Below are 21,005 nucleotides of genomic sequence, written 5' to 3'. Positions count from 1 at the left end.
ACCCTTCAAGAAGACTTGGTCGCTGGGCCTTACGCCTCCAAGAATATTCGTTCTCTGTCACCTACAAATCTGGCCGACTACACAAGGACGCTGACTGCCTGTCTCGCTACCCGGTAGACGAGCCTGACGACGCCGACAGTAGTACCGCCGACGGCATTTTCTCTGTGTCTGCCTTCGCTAACATCGCCGATGAGCAGTATCGAGACCTATCGCTGCGAGTACTCATCGAGCGTCTGCGCTCTACACCTACCGACGCATCCGTTCGCCGATATGTCCTCCAGGGCGGCATTCTGTACCGAAGGAGCTTTCTCCCTGATGGCCCTGATCTTCTTCTTGTCGTGCCAAAACATCTACGACAGGCTGTGCTCTTTGAGATGCATGACGCACCCACTGCAGGACATCTTGGGGTAACCCACACGTACGACCGCGTCCGCCGCCGCTTCTATTGGCCTGGTCTCGCTCGCTCCGTTCGACGCTATGTTGCTGCCTGTGATCCCTGCCAGCGTCGGAAGACACCTCAGGTGCTACCTGCCGGTCATCTCCAGCCAATCACCGTCCCTGTGGAACCGTTCTTTCGTGTTGGATTAGACCTGCTCGGTCCCTTTCCCACGTCATCCTCTGGGAACAAATGGGTAGCCGTCGCGACTGATTACGCCACCCGATACGCTATCACTCGGGCTCTCCCTACCAGCTGCGCCACTGATGTCGCGGACTTTCTCTTGCGTGACATTATCTTGCTTCATGGCGCCCCGCTACAGCTGCTTAGTGACCGTGGTCGAAACTTCCTCTCGAAAGTTATCGCTGACATTGTGCGTTCCTGCTCCATTCAACACAAACTGACTACTTCATACCATCCTCAAACCAATGGCCTGACAGAGCGGTTAAACCGTACTCTTACCGATATGCTGGCCAAGTACGTTTCCAAGGACCACCACGACTGGGACATTGCCCTTCCTTACGTAACATTTGCGTACAATTCTTCCCGGCACGACACCGCCGGATTTTCTCCCTTTTATCTCCTGTACGGTTGCGAACCTACCTTGCCCCTAGACACGGCACTTCCTCCTGCTGCGGTCTCAACAAGCGAGTATGCGCGCGACGCCATCGCCCTCGCCGACCATGCACGCCAGCTTGCCCGTGCTCGACTTACGGCCTCACAGACCACTCAGCAGTTTCAGTACAACGCCCGCCATCGTGACGTACAGTTTTCACCTGGTGCGCTCGTGCTCCTGTGGTCGCCCTCTCGTCACGTCGGACTTTCAGAGAAACTTCTTTCGCGATACACAGGGCCCTACCGCGTGCTGTGCCAGGTGACGCCTGTGACTTACGAAATTGCTCCTGTGGGCTCAACCTCGTCCTCTCCTGTGGCATCTCGTGATGTCGTACACGTCAGTAGGCTCAAGGCCTACTACACTGCTTCCGAGTCCGATCTTTAGTCGCTCCGGGACGGCGCTTTTGCAGCCGGGGGTAGTGCTACGGCACAAGATGTGCGATCACGAAAGGCCAGCAGTGTGAAGACGACGACGACGATTAGATGCTAGCGCGGGCTGTTGCCTCTTGGCCTAGCGCAGCGTATTTTCCTTGTAAATATATTTGTACATAGCTTTTCGTCTGCGTCATCCTACGTAACAATATCACCGCTAATTATCATCAATCAAAGCAAACAGCGCAGAAAGCTTCGCGTACATCGATTCCCACAGTGCATTGGATCTGCATAATTTTTCCTTCATTCCTACTACTGTATGTACTTGTCTATGGACTTGGTGGATTCCTGGCCCAAATGCCACTTTGAGCCGCAACACGTCCAAGTGCGTTGGCATTTGGCGTGCGTGTTTTTACTGACGGGGAGTGGATGGCTGACAAATTGGTGGCGTCTTGCGAGGGTGGGTGGCTTACCGGGTATTTTTGAGAGTAAGCAGTGTTGTCCCGATGGTTCTCTGTGAGAAAAGCTGCGGCTTAGAAGGGTCATGACCTCTCAACTTGTTTGACCTCACTTGCGATTTTGTGGCCGAGGCTATTACATCCCAGGCACGAACTTGCTGGTTCATGCTAGCAGACCGAACAACAAAAAAATTTAGCCCATTTTTAAATCTATTTAGAACTCGAGGGAAATTGCTTGTGATCAGAAATTTTCTGTAATTAATTGTTATGCTTAAACAAGGCCGTCCTTTGTAAGTGGCACTATTCTCATACATCTGCCTCTAAATTATAAGACACCAAAATTGACATTTTATTTCATACCGCCCACCTTGGATCAGTTTTTTGGCGCTCTTGAAGAGGGGGCAAGGGGGGGGGCGCCCCTCCTGTGCTCCCCCCCCCCCTTGCTTGCGCTGCCCCTGGCCCCCGAGGGCTCAAATCGCCACAGACACGTCCGAATTAGCTCTGAAGCCCTGTCACTACACTCATTAGGCGTATCGGTGCTCCTACTGTGATAGGAGACTGCGGGTGCACGCTTGTATAATTAAAGGAAACTCGCCATATCCCATGACAATTGCCCCTTCTAACTTTTGGTATGCTCCACTGCGTAACACTGCTGTATTGAGGCGAAGCTGACACTCGGAAATCTACAATATGCAACGCGCCATGCTTTCCGCTCTCCTAAGACATTGGCGAGGTTTACAGAGGCGGAGTCGTTGCCATTGCTAACAGCGGTGAATTGTTTCCGTGAAACTCGCAGCACCGAACAGCAAAAAGCTTGGTAGCGAGCTTTGAAGTAGCTAGGCCTAGCGTTGCCGTACTGTCACTGCGGCTTCCAGCGGATCTGTGTGTGAGAGCGCCGGCTTGAGGTGGCGAAATAATCAAAATGGCAGTGGTGGTGACTTCGCTTAATGCCGTTTATAACCTGCGGGCATGGCAAAAAGTCCGGAAAATCGGAAGGCGAAGGCTTTTTGCGTTCGAAATTTCAGATGTTATTGTACTTTGACTCAAAATGTGGGGTGGTGCCGCGAAGGAGTCAGAGACATCAGGCTCGTCCGAAAAATTGGGTGTCCAGAAAATCGGTCGTTAACTGTACCGGGTACCCATCAGTAACAGAAGTAATCGGTGATGCATGCCTGCACACGCATGCACACAAACTTCTGCAACGTTTTTTTTTTATTTTCGCGCGTGGCGAAGAGGGGTCTCTCCTAAGCTTTTCCTCTATGGCGGGGTCAGGGGAATGCTGGTCGGAGGCGCTGCCACCTGATTTGGCGTGCTGCTGAGAGCATTGTCGGCCGCAATATGTTCGAATTAATCGTCATAAATGCTTGTGCGTTTGATTTATCGGGCATTTTCGGCCATTAGAATACACATAAGTTTGGCAGGACCACAGTGTAAGTTCGAATAGACCAAAAGTTCGAATTAAGCATGTTCGAATTAACGAGATTTGACTGTACCTGCAAACAAAGGTTAGAAATGCTCACGACCTACATAGTTCTACAGAAAGGAAGAAAAACTTGACACTTTAGTACAAGTTGTGCTGACTTGACAAAAAGGTTACTGATGCATTTTTTTTAAGCATGTATTTGTATATCTCGGGGGAATGAACTGTTTTAAGCTTGAGCAGTTTCATTATGAAAAAAAAAAAAAAACTAGATTGTTTTTTAGTTTCAAAGTACTTGATGTACAAAAAAGAGGAAAATAATGTGAATATAGTGCATTGGCACATTTTCATCCATAATGCATTACTGGTTAAATTATATTGCAGAAATGACCCTGTGTTATCTGCAGTGATGCATCCTCTCAAGGCCCTTTTGCCTTCTTTTGTTCTCTTTTCTTACTGCCGACTCGCATTAAGGCTCTATAAATAATGTTCCTGTCTTGTGTGCCTTGATATGTGTTGTCAGGATCTGAACATTTGCTTCTGTCTTTTGTAGCTCGCACAATGGATGATGCGTCACTACTCCAGCCCAAGTCTGCCCAGTCAAGGTAATAAATATGCTTGTTTGTGTTCTGGAATGAATAACTGAATGTAACGAAGTTTAAGCATTGCATAATACAAATGGTTTAAACATTCATTATAGCTCGCCATCAAAGGAAGCTTTGGATTTAACCTACTCTATACAAATAAATAAAAAAAAAAGATCAGAAGTCACCTTAATGGCATAAAGAGTAACACTGTAGACTCCCGTTAAATTGAACTTGAGAGGATAGTGAAAACGTCATCTTATTGGAAGTTATCTACAGTCCTCAAGTACCTGCCATCCATGGTATACCCAAATGTCCAGGACACAATATAATAAAAGAAAGAACAATAGAACCAAAATGCAGACATAAAAAGAGAGGGTTATTAGATTTGCTTGATACAAAGCATTGCTTTATGCACTTCAGCTATTGAGTAATTGTTGCTTTCTGGCACTATGCAAATCCATGCACTGGCACAAAGGCTGGCATTTCACCTAGCTTGCTAAATATTATTCAGAGCCCTGCCATTTAAAAAAACAAGAAAATGCACCAGCGTATTCAGGGAGTTATCCACTGCAACATTTGCCAGCGACTCTTGTGGCTCTTGAGCAGTATCCGCACCTAGTTATCATCCTGTAGAGACACCTCGAGCAGCTCCTCAGTTATTGTTTCTAGCTTTCAGTCTTGCAGCATTGCATGTCATTGTTGACGCTGGCACAGCTGTTTATTTCCACAGAAACTTGTGTCGGTAGTAGGATCAGTTTTTTTCAAGTCTGCCAATAGGGACTGCCCTCCGAGCCGAGTAGCTGGCATCACTGTGGTGGCCCTGGAAGTTCAGCTTAACCGTATTAGCAGTTCGTGTTAAGGGGATTGTTATTTTTCATTGTGTTTATGAGAAACGAACAAATTGTTCACGCATTGTTCCTCACATCCAAAAATCCCTCTTAACTCGGTTCGCCTTTAATGGGAGTCTACTGTATGTACAAATGCAGGTAAATTTCGACAATATTCATCTGTAGAGCTTAATAGGAAAGGCCATGAAGATAAGCATCTTAATCCGGTGCATTCGAATGCATTTGGAATGTATAAATGATTTTTAAGCAACTGCTGACGTGATTTCAGTCAATTTGTTTCATTAGAAAAATGAACTTCCAGTCATTGATGGTTGTAGAACATTGATTTATACCACCAAAATGAGAAAAAAAAACTATGAAAAAACAACTTCTAGTGGTGTTTATTGGATGACAATCAGGGTGGATGCAGATGGAAAGGGGTAGTGTGGAGGTACAAGCTGTAGAAGCTGACACAATATCATACAAAACACAGTACAGTCTTTCCTTACACCTTGTGCATTGAATGTTGGTGATGAACCTGTCCTGTGACTGCCCTCTGCCACAGTTGCAGACATGGTTGATGCTTGCAAGGAAACCCATTGTGGCACTTTCTTTGTCTAAATGGAGCGTTTCACAGCTGGGGAGATGATGATGATTGCCATCGATTAGAGACTATTGTCTAGAATTGAGTGTTTTTGGCCATGACCTGGTGACTTTGTCAAACAAAAAGTTACCAGCACTGGTATCTGCTTCGAGCATGTTTATACAGACAAGTTCCTGAAGCAGGCAAAAGCAACTGTAATGCCGCTGAAAAAGTCATTGTGATCTAAAAACAATATGTTGCTTGTCAGTCTTTACGGTTCCAAGTTTGCTGCTGCTTGTGTGCTGTGCCTAAAGGTAAATCAGCATTAATAAAATGCACATGTAGCCCACAATAACAATGTGCTCAGGGTAAGCTTTAAAACAAATGCGTGGCTATTCCCCCCCCCCCCCCCCCTTACTCTCTTGGTGTCACATCTGCAAGTATTTTATGAACATTAATGTTCACAGGATGGCAAGCTTGCATTCTGTGAAGTTCAGCTGATAGAAAATTTTGAAGTAGGCAAAATCCAACTTACTTTGCATGTTTTTATATCAAATTTACTCGATCATTGCAAAGGAACAATTATCAGAACATGTATACAAACATATATATATCTATTAACTATTAGAATTTGTCTCGACTATGAGCTGTACTCTTCAGTTTTTATTCTTTTCATTCTTTATTGTTGGCTCAGATGTTGGTTCGCTGCCATTATCATAGGTATTGGCCAATCAGCACAGTGAATAAGAAAAGCCATATGGAAAATTGAATTGACCCTTACAAAATATGGCTTCATGATGTTGATGGCATTTCTTAGTGGGGCCCATTAACATACAGAGCAATGAGAATGTCCAACATGGGCATGTTTAGCTATTGTTGCTTTATGAATGCCCTCTAATCACACACTTTTTGCTTTGTTCGGCTTTGGAAAGGGAAAGGTTTACATTAGCTGATATTCTTGTTTCACTTGTTTGGATGATCAGCTTTAAATCATATTTACAGCATAGTGGAACAACCAAAATATTGATACATTTGTTTGAATTAACGGAAACTTTAAATTATTCTAATGGGAATTGTACTTAATTCTGGGTGATGTTGTTACTCAAGTGAACACGCATTTATTAAACCTACGGAAGTTTGCATTTTGTCGAGCTTGTGTTTGATTAATGTGCTCAAAAGTCTTCTGTCCCAAATTTCTTTCTCTGCTGGGTGTGCCTCATAATCTGATTGTGGTTTTGGCACATAAAATACCATAATTAAATTTTTAATTTTTAATAATGCCTATCAATTTCGGTGCTACAAACTTTACCTTAATTAGCCTTGCCTTAATTAACACCAAAGGTCGTGGGTTCGACTCCCACCAAAGATTGTGGGTTCGCGTGTCTTAGTTAACTTGATCTTAATTAACTGTGCATTAATTAACATTGCCTTAATTATAATTAACATGAAAGATCGTGGGTTCCAACTCCCACGAAAGGTCGTGGGTTCAAGTGCCTTAATTAACTTTGCCTTAATTAACACCGAAGGTTGTGGGTTTGACTCCCACCAATGGTCGTGGTTTTAACTCCCATCATTTTGGCGCCATGACACCAGATGGTCAATTTTGTGACCCATGAGCCACTTAAGGCTTTCGCCTTAAAATTAAGCTTGTGTTAAGGCCAGCTTAGTATTTATTTTTTTTGTTCTTGCAAGCATGAAGTTTTGCAAATGCCTTTCCAATTGCCACATGATGAAGCACTAATTATACTGTGGCACGAGCTATTGTGTGCTCTAGGAGGGTATTCTGTAAGTGTCCACCTAGTGGACACTTGCAGAATACCCTCACTGCTCAGTGCTTTGAACGCACTTAGAAGCAACTATGGGGTGTATTAGCTCATATGTCACTGATGTGGTTTTACTTAGATCTAGGCCCTCCTTGAACAGTCAGGGTGTGGTGCTTGGCACCACCATGGACCCCGAGCCCCCATACCCGACACTGTTATTCGTACTGTGGCTAAAAGTTATTAGTTCAAGGGTTAGGAACTGCAAACGGTGGCAGTAGGGATCTAGGTCAAGCCCCAGTCAACAGGCTCCCACCTGACGATCAGGCTAGAGGCTGTGGGATCCTGTGCAGAATATGACGGTGAACTGCAGCTGACATACCTGGAACCCTCAGTATATATATGACGTATGGCATTTGTGTCCCCAAAGAAAAAAAATGATCGGTCTCTTAAGAGAGGCCGCACCAAAGTTCTAAGTAGCTAAAAGTTTTGTGAAACCTTTCCAAACTTCCTAGTTATTCACTCAACTGACAACAAAGAACCTATAACATCGTAATTGGTCTTCGAAATCGCGAAGTCTCTGGAAACAGCAATTGGTTAAGAATACAAGGTGAAAAATCTTGGTGACCTCTTGATCGAAGTACAAACAAAAGCACAAAGCGAAAATCTCCTGAAACAAAAAGAAATTACTGAGCAGAGCTTGACAGTCACACCACAATGTAGCCTGAATAGCGCACAAGGGGTGATCTCAGAAAAACAATTGATGAACGAAACAGGTGCAGATATCCGGTAGAATCTTTGAAACGAAGGTGTCAGCGCTGTTCGAATAATCACCATCCGAAGAGCAAATGAAGAAATAAAGTAAATATGGCATATATAAGTTGTCCCGTAAGGGCATATGTCCCCAATCCGAGAAGATGTTTCAAATGTCAATGCTATGGGCATGGCTCACAGTCCTGCTGAGGAAATGTTACTTTTGTGAAATGGGCAGAAAATGGTCACCCATCTGAAAACTGCAAGAAAACATTTATGAAGTGCCCCAATTGTAGTGGTCCCCTTGCAGTGTACTCACGATCTTGTGAAACTTGTAAGAAATAAAAGGAAATTACTCAACTTAATGTAAAAAAAGAAAATGAACATTTCCAGTAGCCCGCCGAAAACATGCCATGCTTTCAGGCCCACGTTATGCCAATGCAGCTCGCTGGGGGGCAGAGTGGCATCTTATGTCTACAGACAGTCAGTACAGCTTCGCTGATCTGGCCTTACCACAGAACACCTATACAAACTTAGAGAAGGGAAACTGTACCTTCCACAGTGCTACGGAAATAAGCGTAGCGGTGGCGTCGTGAACTAAAGTATGTGACCACGGGTGGCGCTGTACAACAGGAAACGGAAACGGGGTTTTGCACACGCTTTACCAGGTGTTCTGTGGCTTTACTGGGTTTCTGGCTTCTGCGCCTCGATCGTGCTCCCGCCAGTGTAGTTGCTGTGTAGCAAACGTAGCGCCTATATTAAGTAGGCGCTACGTTTGCCACACAGCAACCAAACTGGCGGGAGCACGATCGAGGCGCAGAATACATGTAGCGCTGAGTCATATCGAGTTAAGGCACACTCTCAACTGACTTTTAAGGGCATCCCGAGCGGTTTTTCGTTTATTACGCCGCCATTACGCCGAGTTGTGCCGCCGCGCTCCAGCTGTTGCATTTCGTGTAGGGCTACTGACAAAATGCGGTTTCCAGGTGGCACGATGGCCTCTACTGGAATAAACGCACACGACACCAAAGATTGAGTAAGCCTGAAAATATTTTATTTGCATTTTACAAGTACAACAAACAGCACACGTCTACGCATCCACACAAACGCGGTTACATAGTCAAGAACATAGGCAAGAAATGGCTCATTAATAAGGGTAGCACAAACACACCAGAAAGAAGACCTAAGCTACAAAACGTACGGTCGGCTGCTAAGCATAATAATTTCCCTGTCACCGCGTGTCACTTTCATACAGCATCTTTACAGCACTACCAGGCCGGGCAGTTTGGCAGAAAGAATGCAACAGCTTACGGCCGTCAGCTGCCTCTGTCATAAATATCCTAATCTCCGCATCAACGTCGTGCAAGTCCGCATACAGGCATCTGTATCTGAACCATATATGTGCCAGCTTAATACATGTGTAGTGAAATTATGACAACCACTGCGTCTTATCAAACGTATTGGTTTTGCAAATGCGCATTACAGCTGACGGAACGCCATACTGTAAATGAAGCACAAGAGAACAAGGACAAAAGGAGGATACAACACTTGAAGAAATGAAGAATTAGTAGGCGTACAGCAAACAAGCAAGACGGAGAACACACAATGATCGGGTGTTCTGTGACATCGCTTTGTGTATTTACGGTGTTATGGAGATCAACGGCATAAAAACGTACCTTCAAGCGTACTCCCTCAACCTCCGCCGCATTCATCATGATAATCAGCGCCTAAACAAAATGAGGCACTATTTTTTGCCAAGAGTAGACCTCTTTATAGCAAGTCTATGTAATGACTCGCAGACGAAACCAGCATGCTTTCGAAAATGTTTTACCGCCGTAGTATTCGAACGCCAACGGCCAGGAAACACATCGATGCCAATAGTCTGTCGGCTGTCGGTGGTTAATCAAGTACAAAAACCTTGACGCTATGACTAAAAAGCAGCTTCAACAATCAAATAAAAAAAAAATCAACTGCCTATTTGCCTGAGGTAACAAAACATCTTTAGACACCTCGATTGTTTATGTCAATGGTTTGTGTAAAGTAAAAAATTTACCATGTTTAGCGCCCCTAGCAGAGAAAGCACAAATTAAAGTATTCGACCAAATTACAGTAACTCCACTTGCGCGCTTACGCTGAAACGCGCCTCGATTGATTTTTCGCCCTCTGTGGCCATTTGTTGAACTTGAGAGTGTACGGGGCGTGGCCTTACCTCTCGTGCCCTGCGAGCAGCCACTGGCTGCTCAAAAGGCCTCTGCTTTCAACGCGAGGCCCCCAAAGCCAACCAAGGTGCCCCAAATGGGTTCTATTGTAGAATCCATCGCAGCATCTCCTGTCCTCGCGCCGCGCTTTCCTATGGACAGTGCACCATGAGAGAATGTGGCACCTTCAGGCAACCAGCTTGAACGAGTGTCCAAGGTTTCTGATGAAGCAATTGACACAACACCCAGTGCACTGGGGACGTCTGCCCCGAAACATCCTGCTTTGCCCACTGGCAAAGGTAAAACAGGTCGCCAGCCAGTTGCTGCCCCTGGGAAGGGCACGTGACTAAACATGTGTTCCAGTTCTATCTGTCAGGCAATGCAAAAGTGAAATATAGATCTTCTGTCACCTACTCCACATTTCAGCATATCAGGAAGCAACAGTGAGGTTGCTAACACTTTTTAAAAAGTTGCCCGGAAAAATGATTTTTATTGTTCACTGGAACTTCCGTGACTAATACGTAACTTAGGTGACATAAAAGATATCTTAAAACAGTTCTCTCCTTTAGCCCCGCCGAGACTGTGACATAACTGGTCGTCTTTTGAGCGGCGTTGAAATTATTATACAGTGTGGCACTACAGCACAAGAAATCCAGTTAAATACGTGTTTTGAAGCAGTTGCAGTTAGTGTAGTGTCATTTAAAACCTTGACTATCTGCTTCATATATCTCCCTCCTCATACTCACGTATCTGTCGAAGACCTGGAAGAAATTGTTGAACAACTTCCAGAATGTTTTATATTGGTGGCCAATTTTAATGCGTACAGTCCCTTCTGGGGAAGTATGACAACACTCTAGAGGGCAAACTATAGAACATTTTATTCTAACAAATAACATTTGCATTCTCAATACAAATAACCCAACTTACTGCACACCAAGCACGGGAAAAATGAGTTGGCTCAATTTAGCTCTATGTTCTCCAGATCCAACTAAATTGGGAAGTACATGACAATCCATACGGAAGTGATCATCTGCCATGCTTTATACATCTCGCACAACCAACTCCAACACCTACTAAACCACAGCGGTGGAAACTACATCTAGTAAACTGGACACTATATATGACGCAGGCTGCGTTAAAAAAACAAAACGACAAAAGTCTTAGCATAGAGGGCTAAATTAATGAAATATTTACTATCTGTCTTCTTCGAGCAGCATCCATGTCAATACCACAAACATCAAGGTTAGCACGAGAAAATCTAAAACTGTGGTGGACAGAAGAGTATCGTACAGCGAAAAAGAAGCAAAACAAAGCTTGGGGCACCTTCAGGAGGTACTCAGCTTACGTCAACCTAGTAAACCTCAAATAAACACGAGCTTAAGCACATTACATCCGTGGAAGAGCAGAAAAAACATCTTGGAAAAGCTTTGTATCATTTATAAACAGTTTGAGACCAATCAGAAAAGTCTGGGAGAATGTGCAAAAAATGAATGGCGATTATACAACCTACACATTCCCTCTGTTAACTCCTCCTGGTATTCAAACGGCCCTCCAAGATCAGGCAGAAATTTAGGGGGAACATTTTGCCCAAATGTCAAGCTCATCGAAGTACAAAGGCTACTTTCCTTTCTTACAAAAGCATAACAGAAAAACAAAAGTTACCTGCCAGAGGTGGCATGAAGGAAGACTATAACAGCCTATTTACTATAGATGAAATATGGAACACACTTAGTATGTGCAAGAAAACAGCACCAGGTCTAGATAACATTCATTACGTATGCTTGAGCACTTATCTGAAGCCACAGCAAATGCTTTACTCAAATTATTTAACAAGGTATGGGTTACGGAGACAATACCCTAAGCATGGAAGAAGGCTGTAATCATCCCTTTCTTGAAAACGGGGAAACTACATACTCTGCCTAATAGCCACTGTCCAATAACCCTGACAAGTTGTCTGGCAAAATCATTCAAAAACATGGTAAATGTCAGGCTTATGTGCACCTTTGAGCATCGTAACCTACTAGATAGTGTGGCTTTCGGAAGACGTGATCAACATTAGACCATTTAGTCCGGTTAGAAAACACAATACGAGAGGCATTTATGCATAAACAGCATTGTCTAGGAGTCTTCAATCTAGGAAAGCATGTGACACTACCTGGAGGTTTGGAGTTCTATGCGACTTGGTTGATATGCGAAGAAAAGGCAGAATGTTGAACTGCTTAGCTGATTTTGTCCCAAGCCGCACCTTTCAGGTATGCATTGGCACAACCCTCTCGCCAATTTTTACTCGGGAAAATGTTGGACCACTCGGTTGTATTTTAAGTACAACCGTCTTTATGGTAAGCAGAAATCGTATCCAGTTCTGTTGAGCATTCCATATATGTGAATGACCTACAAATTGCTGTTGCTCTTCCAACATTAACACCTGCGAATGGCAAATACAGCTAACCATAAATAGACTTTCTGAATGAGCAGACAAAAATAATTTCTGGTTTTCGAATGAGAAAACAGTGACTGTTATTCTCACACAAACGAAGACTCCAGCCAGACCCTAATCTACAGCCAAATAAACTTAATCTGCCCGTGAGAAAGGAACACAAATTTCTAGGCTTGGTTTTCGATAGTCAAGAAGTTTCATCCTGCATATACATGGATTGCAAAAGCATATAAGGCACTCAACATGCCAAAGATTTTATCTTGAAAAAGCTAGGGCTTGAACAGAACATGCATCCTACACTTACACGGATCACTAGTTTGCAGCATTCTTGACTATGGTTTAGTAGTGTACGGATCAGCAAGGCTGCCATATCTTCGAAGACTAGATCCCATACGCAACCTTGCTCTCCAATTTGCTACAGAAGTGTATAGAACATCTCCAGTATGTAGAAACTAACGAACAATCTCTAGATGACAGACATTGTTTGCCTTTGGGACCATGTGCACTGAAAATTTGCACATTCCCTTCACACCTTTATTTAACATTGTCATGCAATGTCAAGCAAGAAACCTTTATACCAACAGACCTTCTACTGTAAAGCCGCTTTGTCTCAGATTTGAAGAAATATGCCTTAAATTAAATATCCAACAAGAGTATTCCTATGTCTTTAAAGACCCCAAGCATTACTTCCATGGAATAACCTGCACCCTATCTGATTTCACGTTAACAAACATCAAGAAGAGTGAATTGCTGTGGAAGTACATAACCCAAGTTCAGAAAGGTTTACGCAGATGGATCCAAAACTGTAGAGTTATTGGAGTAGGGTAGGACTTTTTGCACTATACATAACGGTAAACAAAGCAATAAAGGCGACAGCCACAACATAGTTATTTACAGTGATTCTTTGAGTGCACTTCAATACAAAAAGTACAGATTGCTGATTATAGGAGACATACTGAAAACCACTGTGGAAGAACAGATAAGGTGTCTGAACGGCGCCGTCCGTCTGCAGAGCGAGCCGACTACAACTTTGTTCTGGCTTCACCCCTTTGCTGGCAGGAGTGCTGCAGTGTTGGGGGCTCATCATTTCCTGTCGTCTGCTACCCAAGCCCATGACACGAAAAATGTAATGCCTTGTATCTGCAAAAAATGTGTAATTTGCAAAGACATTTCATCCTTATAATAGTGTAAATGGTAGCAGATTGGTAACTTTATAGCAATAAGGAACAATTTAAATGCCCCCCAAAAATAAAATAAAATTGATCAGAGATAATACCCATAGGGATGCTAGGGCTCCATAGAACATGCTTGGGGAAGCTTATAGTAGGGGTGGGCGAACTTGAAATTTGGGGGTGGGCCAACCTAAATTGCAATTAGCAAGCCGTGGTTTCTCTCTCGCCTTATGTGCACAACTTGAAAAACTGCACTTTGCAATAATCAGATGGTTTTGCATTTGTCTTGCATTTGCGGATGGTTTTGCATTTGCTGTCTCTACAGCGGACTTTCACGAGTTGTAACGCACAATAACATCTGGATAGCGCTTACTGGGCGATTCCACAAGAGATCAAACATGCATGTCTGCTTGCTATTTTTGTCTTGTTTGGTTTCTTTATGTGTCATGTAGGCACATTCAATATATACGGAAACGAAAACTTTAATCCCTAAAAGTGTTCCCAGGAAGCCAAAAAATATTTGAATGTGGCGGCGTGAGCGTCGTCCTTTTGCTTATCACAATATTTTCCGATTTCATGGCTGAATTATGTGCTAACTAAAATATCAAGCGTACATGCATGTTTTATTTCTCGTGGGAACACCTTATTAAAGCTTAGATATTTAGGATATACCTAAGCTTGCTTCCCAAAAGTTTGCCAGACACTAAGACTGGTACACAGACACACATGGGACAGTTTAGTAGTGATTCTATTGAGGAGGAGCCATATGTTTGAGGAGCCCCGCACACCGTGCCAGCTGCTGTGGTTGACCCCCCAGTGATCCATGCCATCTGCCGACAGAGACATTAACCACGACCGATAAAATCATTGGCACAGCAGCCTCATTCAGACACCTTCCAATGTGCTGAAAACTACTGCAGAAGCAAACAACAATGGGAAAGCTATAATATTCTGCTGGGTTGCAAGCCATGTCAGGATAAGCAGAAATGAAAAGGCAGATAAGTGTGCAGCTGTGGCAAGAAATAATCCCATTGAACACTTAGAGATGCCGTCAGCCGACTGCTTGGCAGAATTTCGACGAGCATTCAGTAAACAGTGTAAATTAATGTGTGACGGAAATATAAATAACAAACTTCATGTTATAAAACCAATGCTTGGTGAATGAAAATCTTGCAGACACCAAGAACGCTTCATAGAAGTAATTTTGTGCCAACTTTGAATTGGGCATACACACCTTACCTACAACTTCCTTCTGCATAAAGAACAACAACCAACTTGTGAGAACTGTGGCGAAATTTTTGACTGTAAATACTTCTCTGATCTCTTGTCCAAACCAAGAGCAGGAACGGAAACAAATTTTTCCTTGCTTATACAAAAATAAGAACGCCATTCCACCCTGCACTCTTCATTGTGGGCGACCCTGAAATACAACTAAATGATGTCATCAGATTTCTAAAAATTGCACAAATATGAATGCTTTAAACATTTTTAATAACCACTGAACTTGCTGTAAACCAACACCTTGTGTTTTGCGCAAGATAGCCTTAGTTGCTTTTGTGCCAAAAAAAACGACACATGCCTGCACACATGCACGCATGCGCACACACGCACATATACGCACTGAGATCCAAGAGAGGGGTGAAATTTTGACATTCATCGGAAGCTGTTGGCGCAAGCCAACGCGTGATTGGAAAGACATTTGCATGGCAGATCTGAAATGAAAAAAGGGCTGTTATTATTGTTCAGCACTGCTATGCACCACTGGCTTGACTCGGTAGAAGGGAGCCCTGACAAAGACAAGTTCTCCTGTAAAAATGCTGGCTCCAGGCTGAGTCGCTCTTTGTTCACCCACAATTAATCAAGATAGTTAACCACACAAGCTACTGGCATGTCTAGTCACCCCCTTTAAGTTAGTATGATGAAAAACAAGGATCTGCAGAAGAGTATTCCTGCTTTCACATTATGTTAATGATCACCATTTCTTTTTTTTAAATATAAGTGAGCTACCTTTTAGCAAACCTTTTTAGTAACTGTTTTTGTTAAGCGCATTACACCTGTATGTGACAATAGGTGCTGTTTGTTCATACGCGGCATGTTTGAGAAGCACTGCAATTTCTGCTCACAAGGGGGCATGTCAAATGATTTTTTTCGTACTTGGCGGGCTTTTTTTAGGGCGCAGAAAAAAGTCTTACAAAACAAGTGGGAAGTTCAAAGCTGCTGCTTCATATGTTTCCTGGAACACTTCACAACTTATTGGCCATTTTGGCCTCAAGTTAATGCTTGCAGTTTCATTAATTGAATGTATTAGTCTTGACTAATTATGCAATTAAGCAGAATACAAGAATAGTGACTTGATTCGTGCAATAGCCAACATGCACTTGGTCGCTTCCTCCTAGAGTGCTTTGGCATATTTTTAGACCTCAGCTAAAGTTAGTTGCAACACCTTGTATATGGTTTTCATGTTTATGTGGTGGGCTTTGTTTATTCTGGGTCTGTTTCTGTGTTTGGGGAAGAAAGAGGATATTTTTGGAGCTCTTCGCTTTGCACGAAGGTAGTGACTCTGGTTGGCCCTAGTATTTTTAGACCATGGGTTGCTTTTATTTTCATTATATTTTGAGTTTCAATGACAAATGTATTTCTTTTTTTCTTTTTTTACATTTACCCTATTGTAGTTCAGGGAAGGCCATGTTGGCAGAACTGCGAAGCAAACAGAGCAGCTTCAACTCTGAAACTTCTGGGTTCTCAACTATTTCAAGCATGTCCAGGTTTGTTCTCATTTCTTGTAATTTTGCTGATGTTTGTGGCAAAAGCTTTGAAATTTGAAATGACAATCTCGGTAATGTGCTAATCAAAGTTATCAGTGTCAACTGCTTGCTTTATTCTCAAGATGTAAATTGTTTGGCTCAGTTATATTTCATGAGCTATTATTAAAATTGAGCTGGCTGCAAGAAATGACACTGGCAAAGGCTGACAGTTGCTCCTTTCTTAACCCTTTACCTCCCATGAATGAGCTGGGCTCGTCCATTCAGTTCTCACTTCTACTGCCAAAAATGAACTTTGCTTGTTCACGTTAAAAAGTGTGAATTTCTCACATCATAGACCAGCTCAGCATGTCCATGTATCTAGTTGTGCTTTTTGTTCATAGATAGTGCTACAATAAAATAGAAAGGTACACTAAGGAGAAAAATAATTTGAGTTGTATTACTAAATCACCCTTTTATAAAAAAAAAAAAAAAAACACTTTTACCACGAGAAGAGGCTTGGTGAGCCAGAAAAGACACAAAAATGAAAGGCTGTAGGCAGTGCTGCCTTGGGAAATTTCCTCACCAGCCTTCCATGATATCAATTTTGAGACGTCACAGGATCGAATCCCGGCCACGGTGGCCGCATATTGATGGCGGCGAAATGCGAAAACACCCGTGGTACTTAGATTTAGGTGCACGTTAAAGAACCGCAGGTGGTCGAAATTTACGGAGTCCTCCACTACGCTGGGCCTCATAATCAGAAAGTGGTTTTGGCCAGGGGCGTAGCCAGTGGGGGGGGCTTATGAGGCTTCAGCACCCCCCCCCCTCGAAATTTTTTCGTGCTGTCTATGCACCGCCGACCAAAACAAGCCCTGGCACTGGAAATCATTCTGGATTTCATCTAGAATGTATTTTTCACGCTGAAAAAGACATTTCAGCGTGCACATTGCAAACTCTGGCTGGATTTCGAGGCCACGCCCTTGCATCGGGAGTCACATAACTCTAGGGGCCCCATCCTTGCACAAAGTTTTGAGGGTATTTTGATGGCGAGCGGACTCATTGCGGCATGTCGCTGAGGCCACGGAATCTATGGAGTGCATAGATTTCAATTCCAAGTATAAAGTTCTCAAACTTTTGATGCGAACGATGCACTGACATAATTGCAACCTTTGTATATAATTGCAAAGGTTGATGAGGTGATTAAACAAAGTCGTGCTTTAGCTATTTAATTCTAGAACTTTGTGCATTTCATGTTGTTATAAATATTTGATGCCAAAGGTGCATTGACTTTTCTAAAGCCGTACATCGGAACATACAACGAGATACACCAAATCAACACACTATCAGACAAGTTGACAAAGCGTGCAGTGAGGTCCGATGAGACAAAGCGTTGTGGCGGTTCATTTGTGCCGTCATGTCACAGAAAAGAATATCAACATTTTCTTTCACCTCCACCAAAGCATCCATATCAAGACACTATAAAGCCAGCAAATGTAATGACATTCTTATTTATTTTTTCAACTTTGTCTTTTATTCGCGAGTACACATTAAGCCTCTTCAATTTTCTTGTTCTCGCTATCCATGGGCTGCTGGAGCCAGACAAAGTGTATGCGTTTTTCTCATGTTGCCCTGACCACCGCGTGGCGCATTTTGATGTGTGTTTGTTTTTCTCTGGGCGAGTGGATTTGTGCCTTGCAGAGTTTTGGACGCTTTCTGGCTAGCAGACGAGAAAACGAAACAATAGTCACTCGCCGCCACCATTGTGGGGACTCGACAGATTGCAACGCATTCGCTTGAGTACAACCTCTTGGGAAAGTCTTGTCTCACCAGTGTAGGATACCGAGCAGTATGCGTATGGTTGGTTCTCTGTGGACCAAGTGTCTCACATTTTCTTCTATATTCCTTGGGTAGCCACATTAGGTGCCCAAAGTAGGCGTTCGATTGTGGCCAATATGCTTTCCTTTGCGTTTCTTCATTTCGGTGCCCCCGACCCACAAAAGAAAAAAAGAACACATTGCAGCGCAGCGTATTGTCGCATAGTGAAATTTCGAGTTAGTTGCTTCTTCTCTTGCGGAAAGTAATCGGCCCCAGGACGTTTCATTTGCCAGATACTCGTATTATATTATTGCGATAGCAATTATATGGGAACTGCAGGCGCATTCCTGCCGTCGCCGATGCCCTCATGTTCTGTATAAAGTCCAAGGGCCATAACCTCGTGACAGCGCGCCACATGCTGTATGTGCGAATCAAAGCAAGGGGGGAGGGGGGGGAGGCATGGGTGAGCCGACGATGGTGGCTCACGAATTGTTTTCGCAAGGAGGAAAAGTGGGCTGGAAGCGCGCCACCTTCCATCGCACGCGATACGTCAGGGAAAGTGGAGGGAGGGGTGGTGGGCCTTAGGATTCTGTGATCTCTGAATCTGTGATTGCGCAACATGTTTATTTGCCTTGTTTGACGCATTATATGCAGTGACATTTTATTCGATATGCAGATTTATTGGAAACTTCTATTTATATGTCTTATTGCGAGGTTCTGTGTATACGTGCAGCGAACTCTGTTTCCAGTGGCAATTTTTTGCCTTTTCCATTTTTTGCCATTTCCATTGTATCTATCCATTGTATATTCCATTGTATCTTCGCATTTCTGATGTACGAGGGCGAGTCAAATGAAAGTGAGCCAACCAACCCCGCTCAATAATGGTTCTGTCCATTATTTGCGAGGCAAGCAGGTAGCACACAGTCATTTATTATTTACAAAAGTGACTTGCAGGTGTGGGAATAAATGTTCTTTAATGCTCTCATACACTGGGTTGAACATGGTTGTGTGACATAATGGATGCTCCAAAAGTAGGACAGCACGGTGTCGTGACGATTTGACAGTTGAATGTGTTTCCAAATAAGAAACTAGTCGACGCATGGCTGCCGTGTACGTTGAACATTGCATTCCATTGGCCACAGTGAAGCGTTAATAGAAACAGTTCAAAGAAGGAAGTGATAGTTACAAAGACGACCGAAGACCCGGCCAAAGCCACCGTGCAATCACCCCCAACGTAATTGCAAAGGTTGTTGAGCTGATTGAATAAGAAAGAGGATAAGCATCGATGAACAGGCAGAGCGTGTGAACATCAGTCATGGTTCACATTACAATTCGTGAACATCTCGGTTATTGGCTCATGTGTTTGCAACAGATGCCAAAGATTTTGCACCAACACCAGAAGATGAAGTTCGGCGCTGCCTCGACTCATCTGATCCAGTATCACAATGAGGGTGACGACTTCTTGGCTGCAATTGCGACCGGGGACGAATCATGCTGCCACTACTACGAGCCTGTAACACAACGTCAAAGCTTACAGGGGAAACATGCGAATTCACCACATTTAAAAAAAAGTAAAAGCTGTCATTTCCGCTGGAAAGGTGTTGTTGACTTTTTTTTCGATCGTCAGGGGCCATTACTGATCGAATCTGCTAACCCTGGAGAGACTATCAATCGTTTCTGATATTGTGAAACGCCGTATCGGCTGCATGTCGCAATGAAGAACAAGCAACGTGGAAAATTTACGAATGGGAGCCATCTTGCTCCACGGCAATACCCGTCCCCACGTCGCTGATGTGGTCAATACAAAACTGGCAAAGTTCAAGCGGGAAACGCTGCAACATCCACCATACAGCCCAGAACTGTCGCCTTGCGACTTGCTCATTTGGGGGGGAGGGGGTGAGGGGAACAGCTAGAGGGCACCATATTCGTGTCTGATGAAGACGTGAAAGTGTCAGTTGCGGACTTTCTCAAGCAGCAACCCAAGGAGTTTAATGAGACAAGAATCACGCGACTCGTTAGGCAGTGAGACAAATCTCTAAATGCTTATGGGGACTACTTTTAAATAAAGTACCCCGTTTGTCATATATCTACATTGGCTCACTTTCATTTGACTCGCCCTCGGATATTTTGCAGAACTCCTGCTTTTTATATATGCTTTCTGTTGTGACTAAAATTTTGGTGCAACCACAATGCACGACTGGTGACAGCTGCTCCTGCGCAATACATTATAACAAATGACAGCGTCATTGAGATTTTTACCTGGCCTTTACATATGTACAAAAATGTAAACAAGGTTCTTGACTGATTAAGTTTCAGTAACGTATTTGTCCTAAACTTGTTCATTTCATGGCCTTTACATTTTTTCATATCAGCGGCATGCACTGTATTGGTGGTTTCGAACTGATATTTTCTTTACTTATTAAATCGACAAAAAAACATCGAAGCATTGATATCAGTTACTTCGGGCACAATTTTTGGGACATATGAGTATATTCCTTTATGAAAAAATATACTTTACTTGACAGTGCGTAGCGTTAAAGAATCCATTTGCAGCATCTTGCAGTTATGCAGTTATTATTCAGTATTTGATCCCTTGACAAATTCTATAAGGAGGAGGCCGAGCTGCAATTGAGGCCGCCTAACCGGCTGCCTTCGAATACAGCTCCCTCAACATGCCTGCGGTCACGGTTTCCCTGATTCAGCCAGTTGTACGCCAAAAGTTCGTCAACATAGGTCTTCACTCCGTCTGGTTGGCTCATCACCCTGACACTCGCTTGGATTCTTTGATTCCGCCCCATCCCATATCATATTATTCACCATCTTTCCGC

At 43.5% G+C, this 21,005-nt stretch overlaps 1 protein-coding gene across 1 annotated transcript in view; it reads left to right on the top strand.

Annotated features, from left to right (window-relative positions):
• The window catches only part of olf186-M (Ki-ras-induced actin-interacting protein-IP3R-interacting domain olf186-M), a 123,494-nt gene that overhangs the window by 35,427 nt on the left and 67,062 nt on the right, over positions 1–21,005 (top strand). The window contains exons 7-8 of the mRNA XM_065449872.1: positions 3,855–3,906; positions 16,291–16,383. Of these exons, the coding sequence (XP_065305944.1) occupies positions 3,855–3,906; positions 16,291–16,383 (145 nt within the window). The remainder of the gene's footprint in view (positions 1–3,854; positions 3,907–16,290; positions 16,384–21,005) is intronic.

Source organism: Dermacentor albipictus, chromosome 1 (genome assembly GCF_038994185.2).
Source record: "Dermacentor albipictus isolate Rhodes 1998 colony chromosome 1, USDA_Dalb.pri_finalv2, whole genome shotgun sequence".
Taxonomy (NCBI): domain Eukaryota; kingdom Metazoa; phylum Arthropoda; class Arachnida; order Ixodida; family Ixodidae; genus Dermacentor; species Dermacentor albipictus.
The sequence above is the reverse complement of the archived record's forward strand: the minus strand, read 5'-3'. Positions and strand labels throughout refer to the sequence as shown.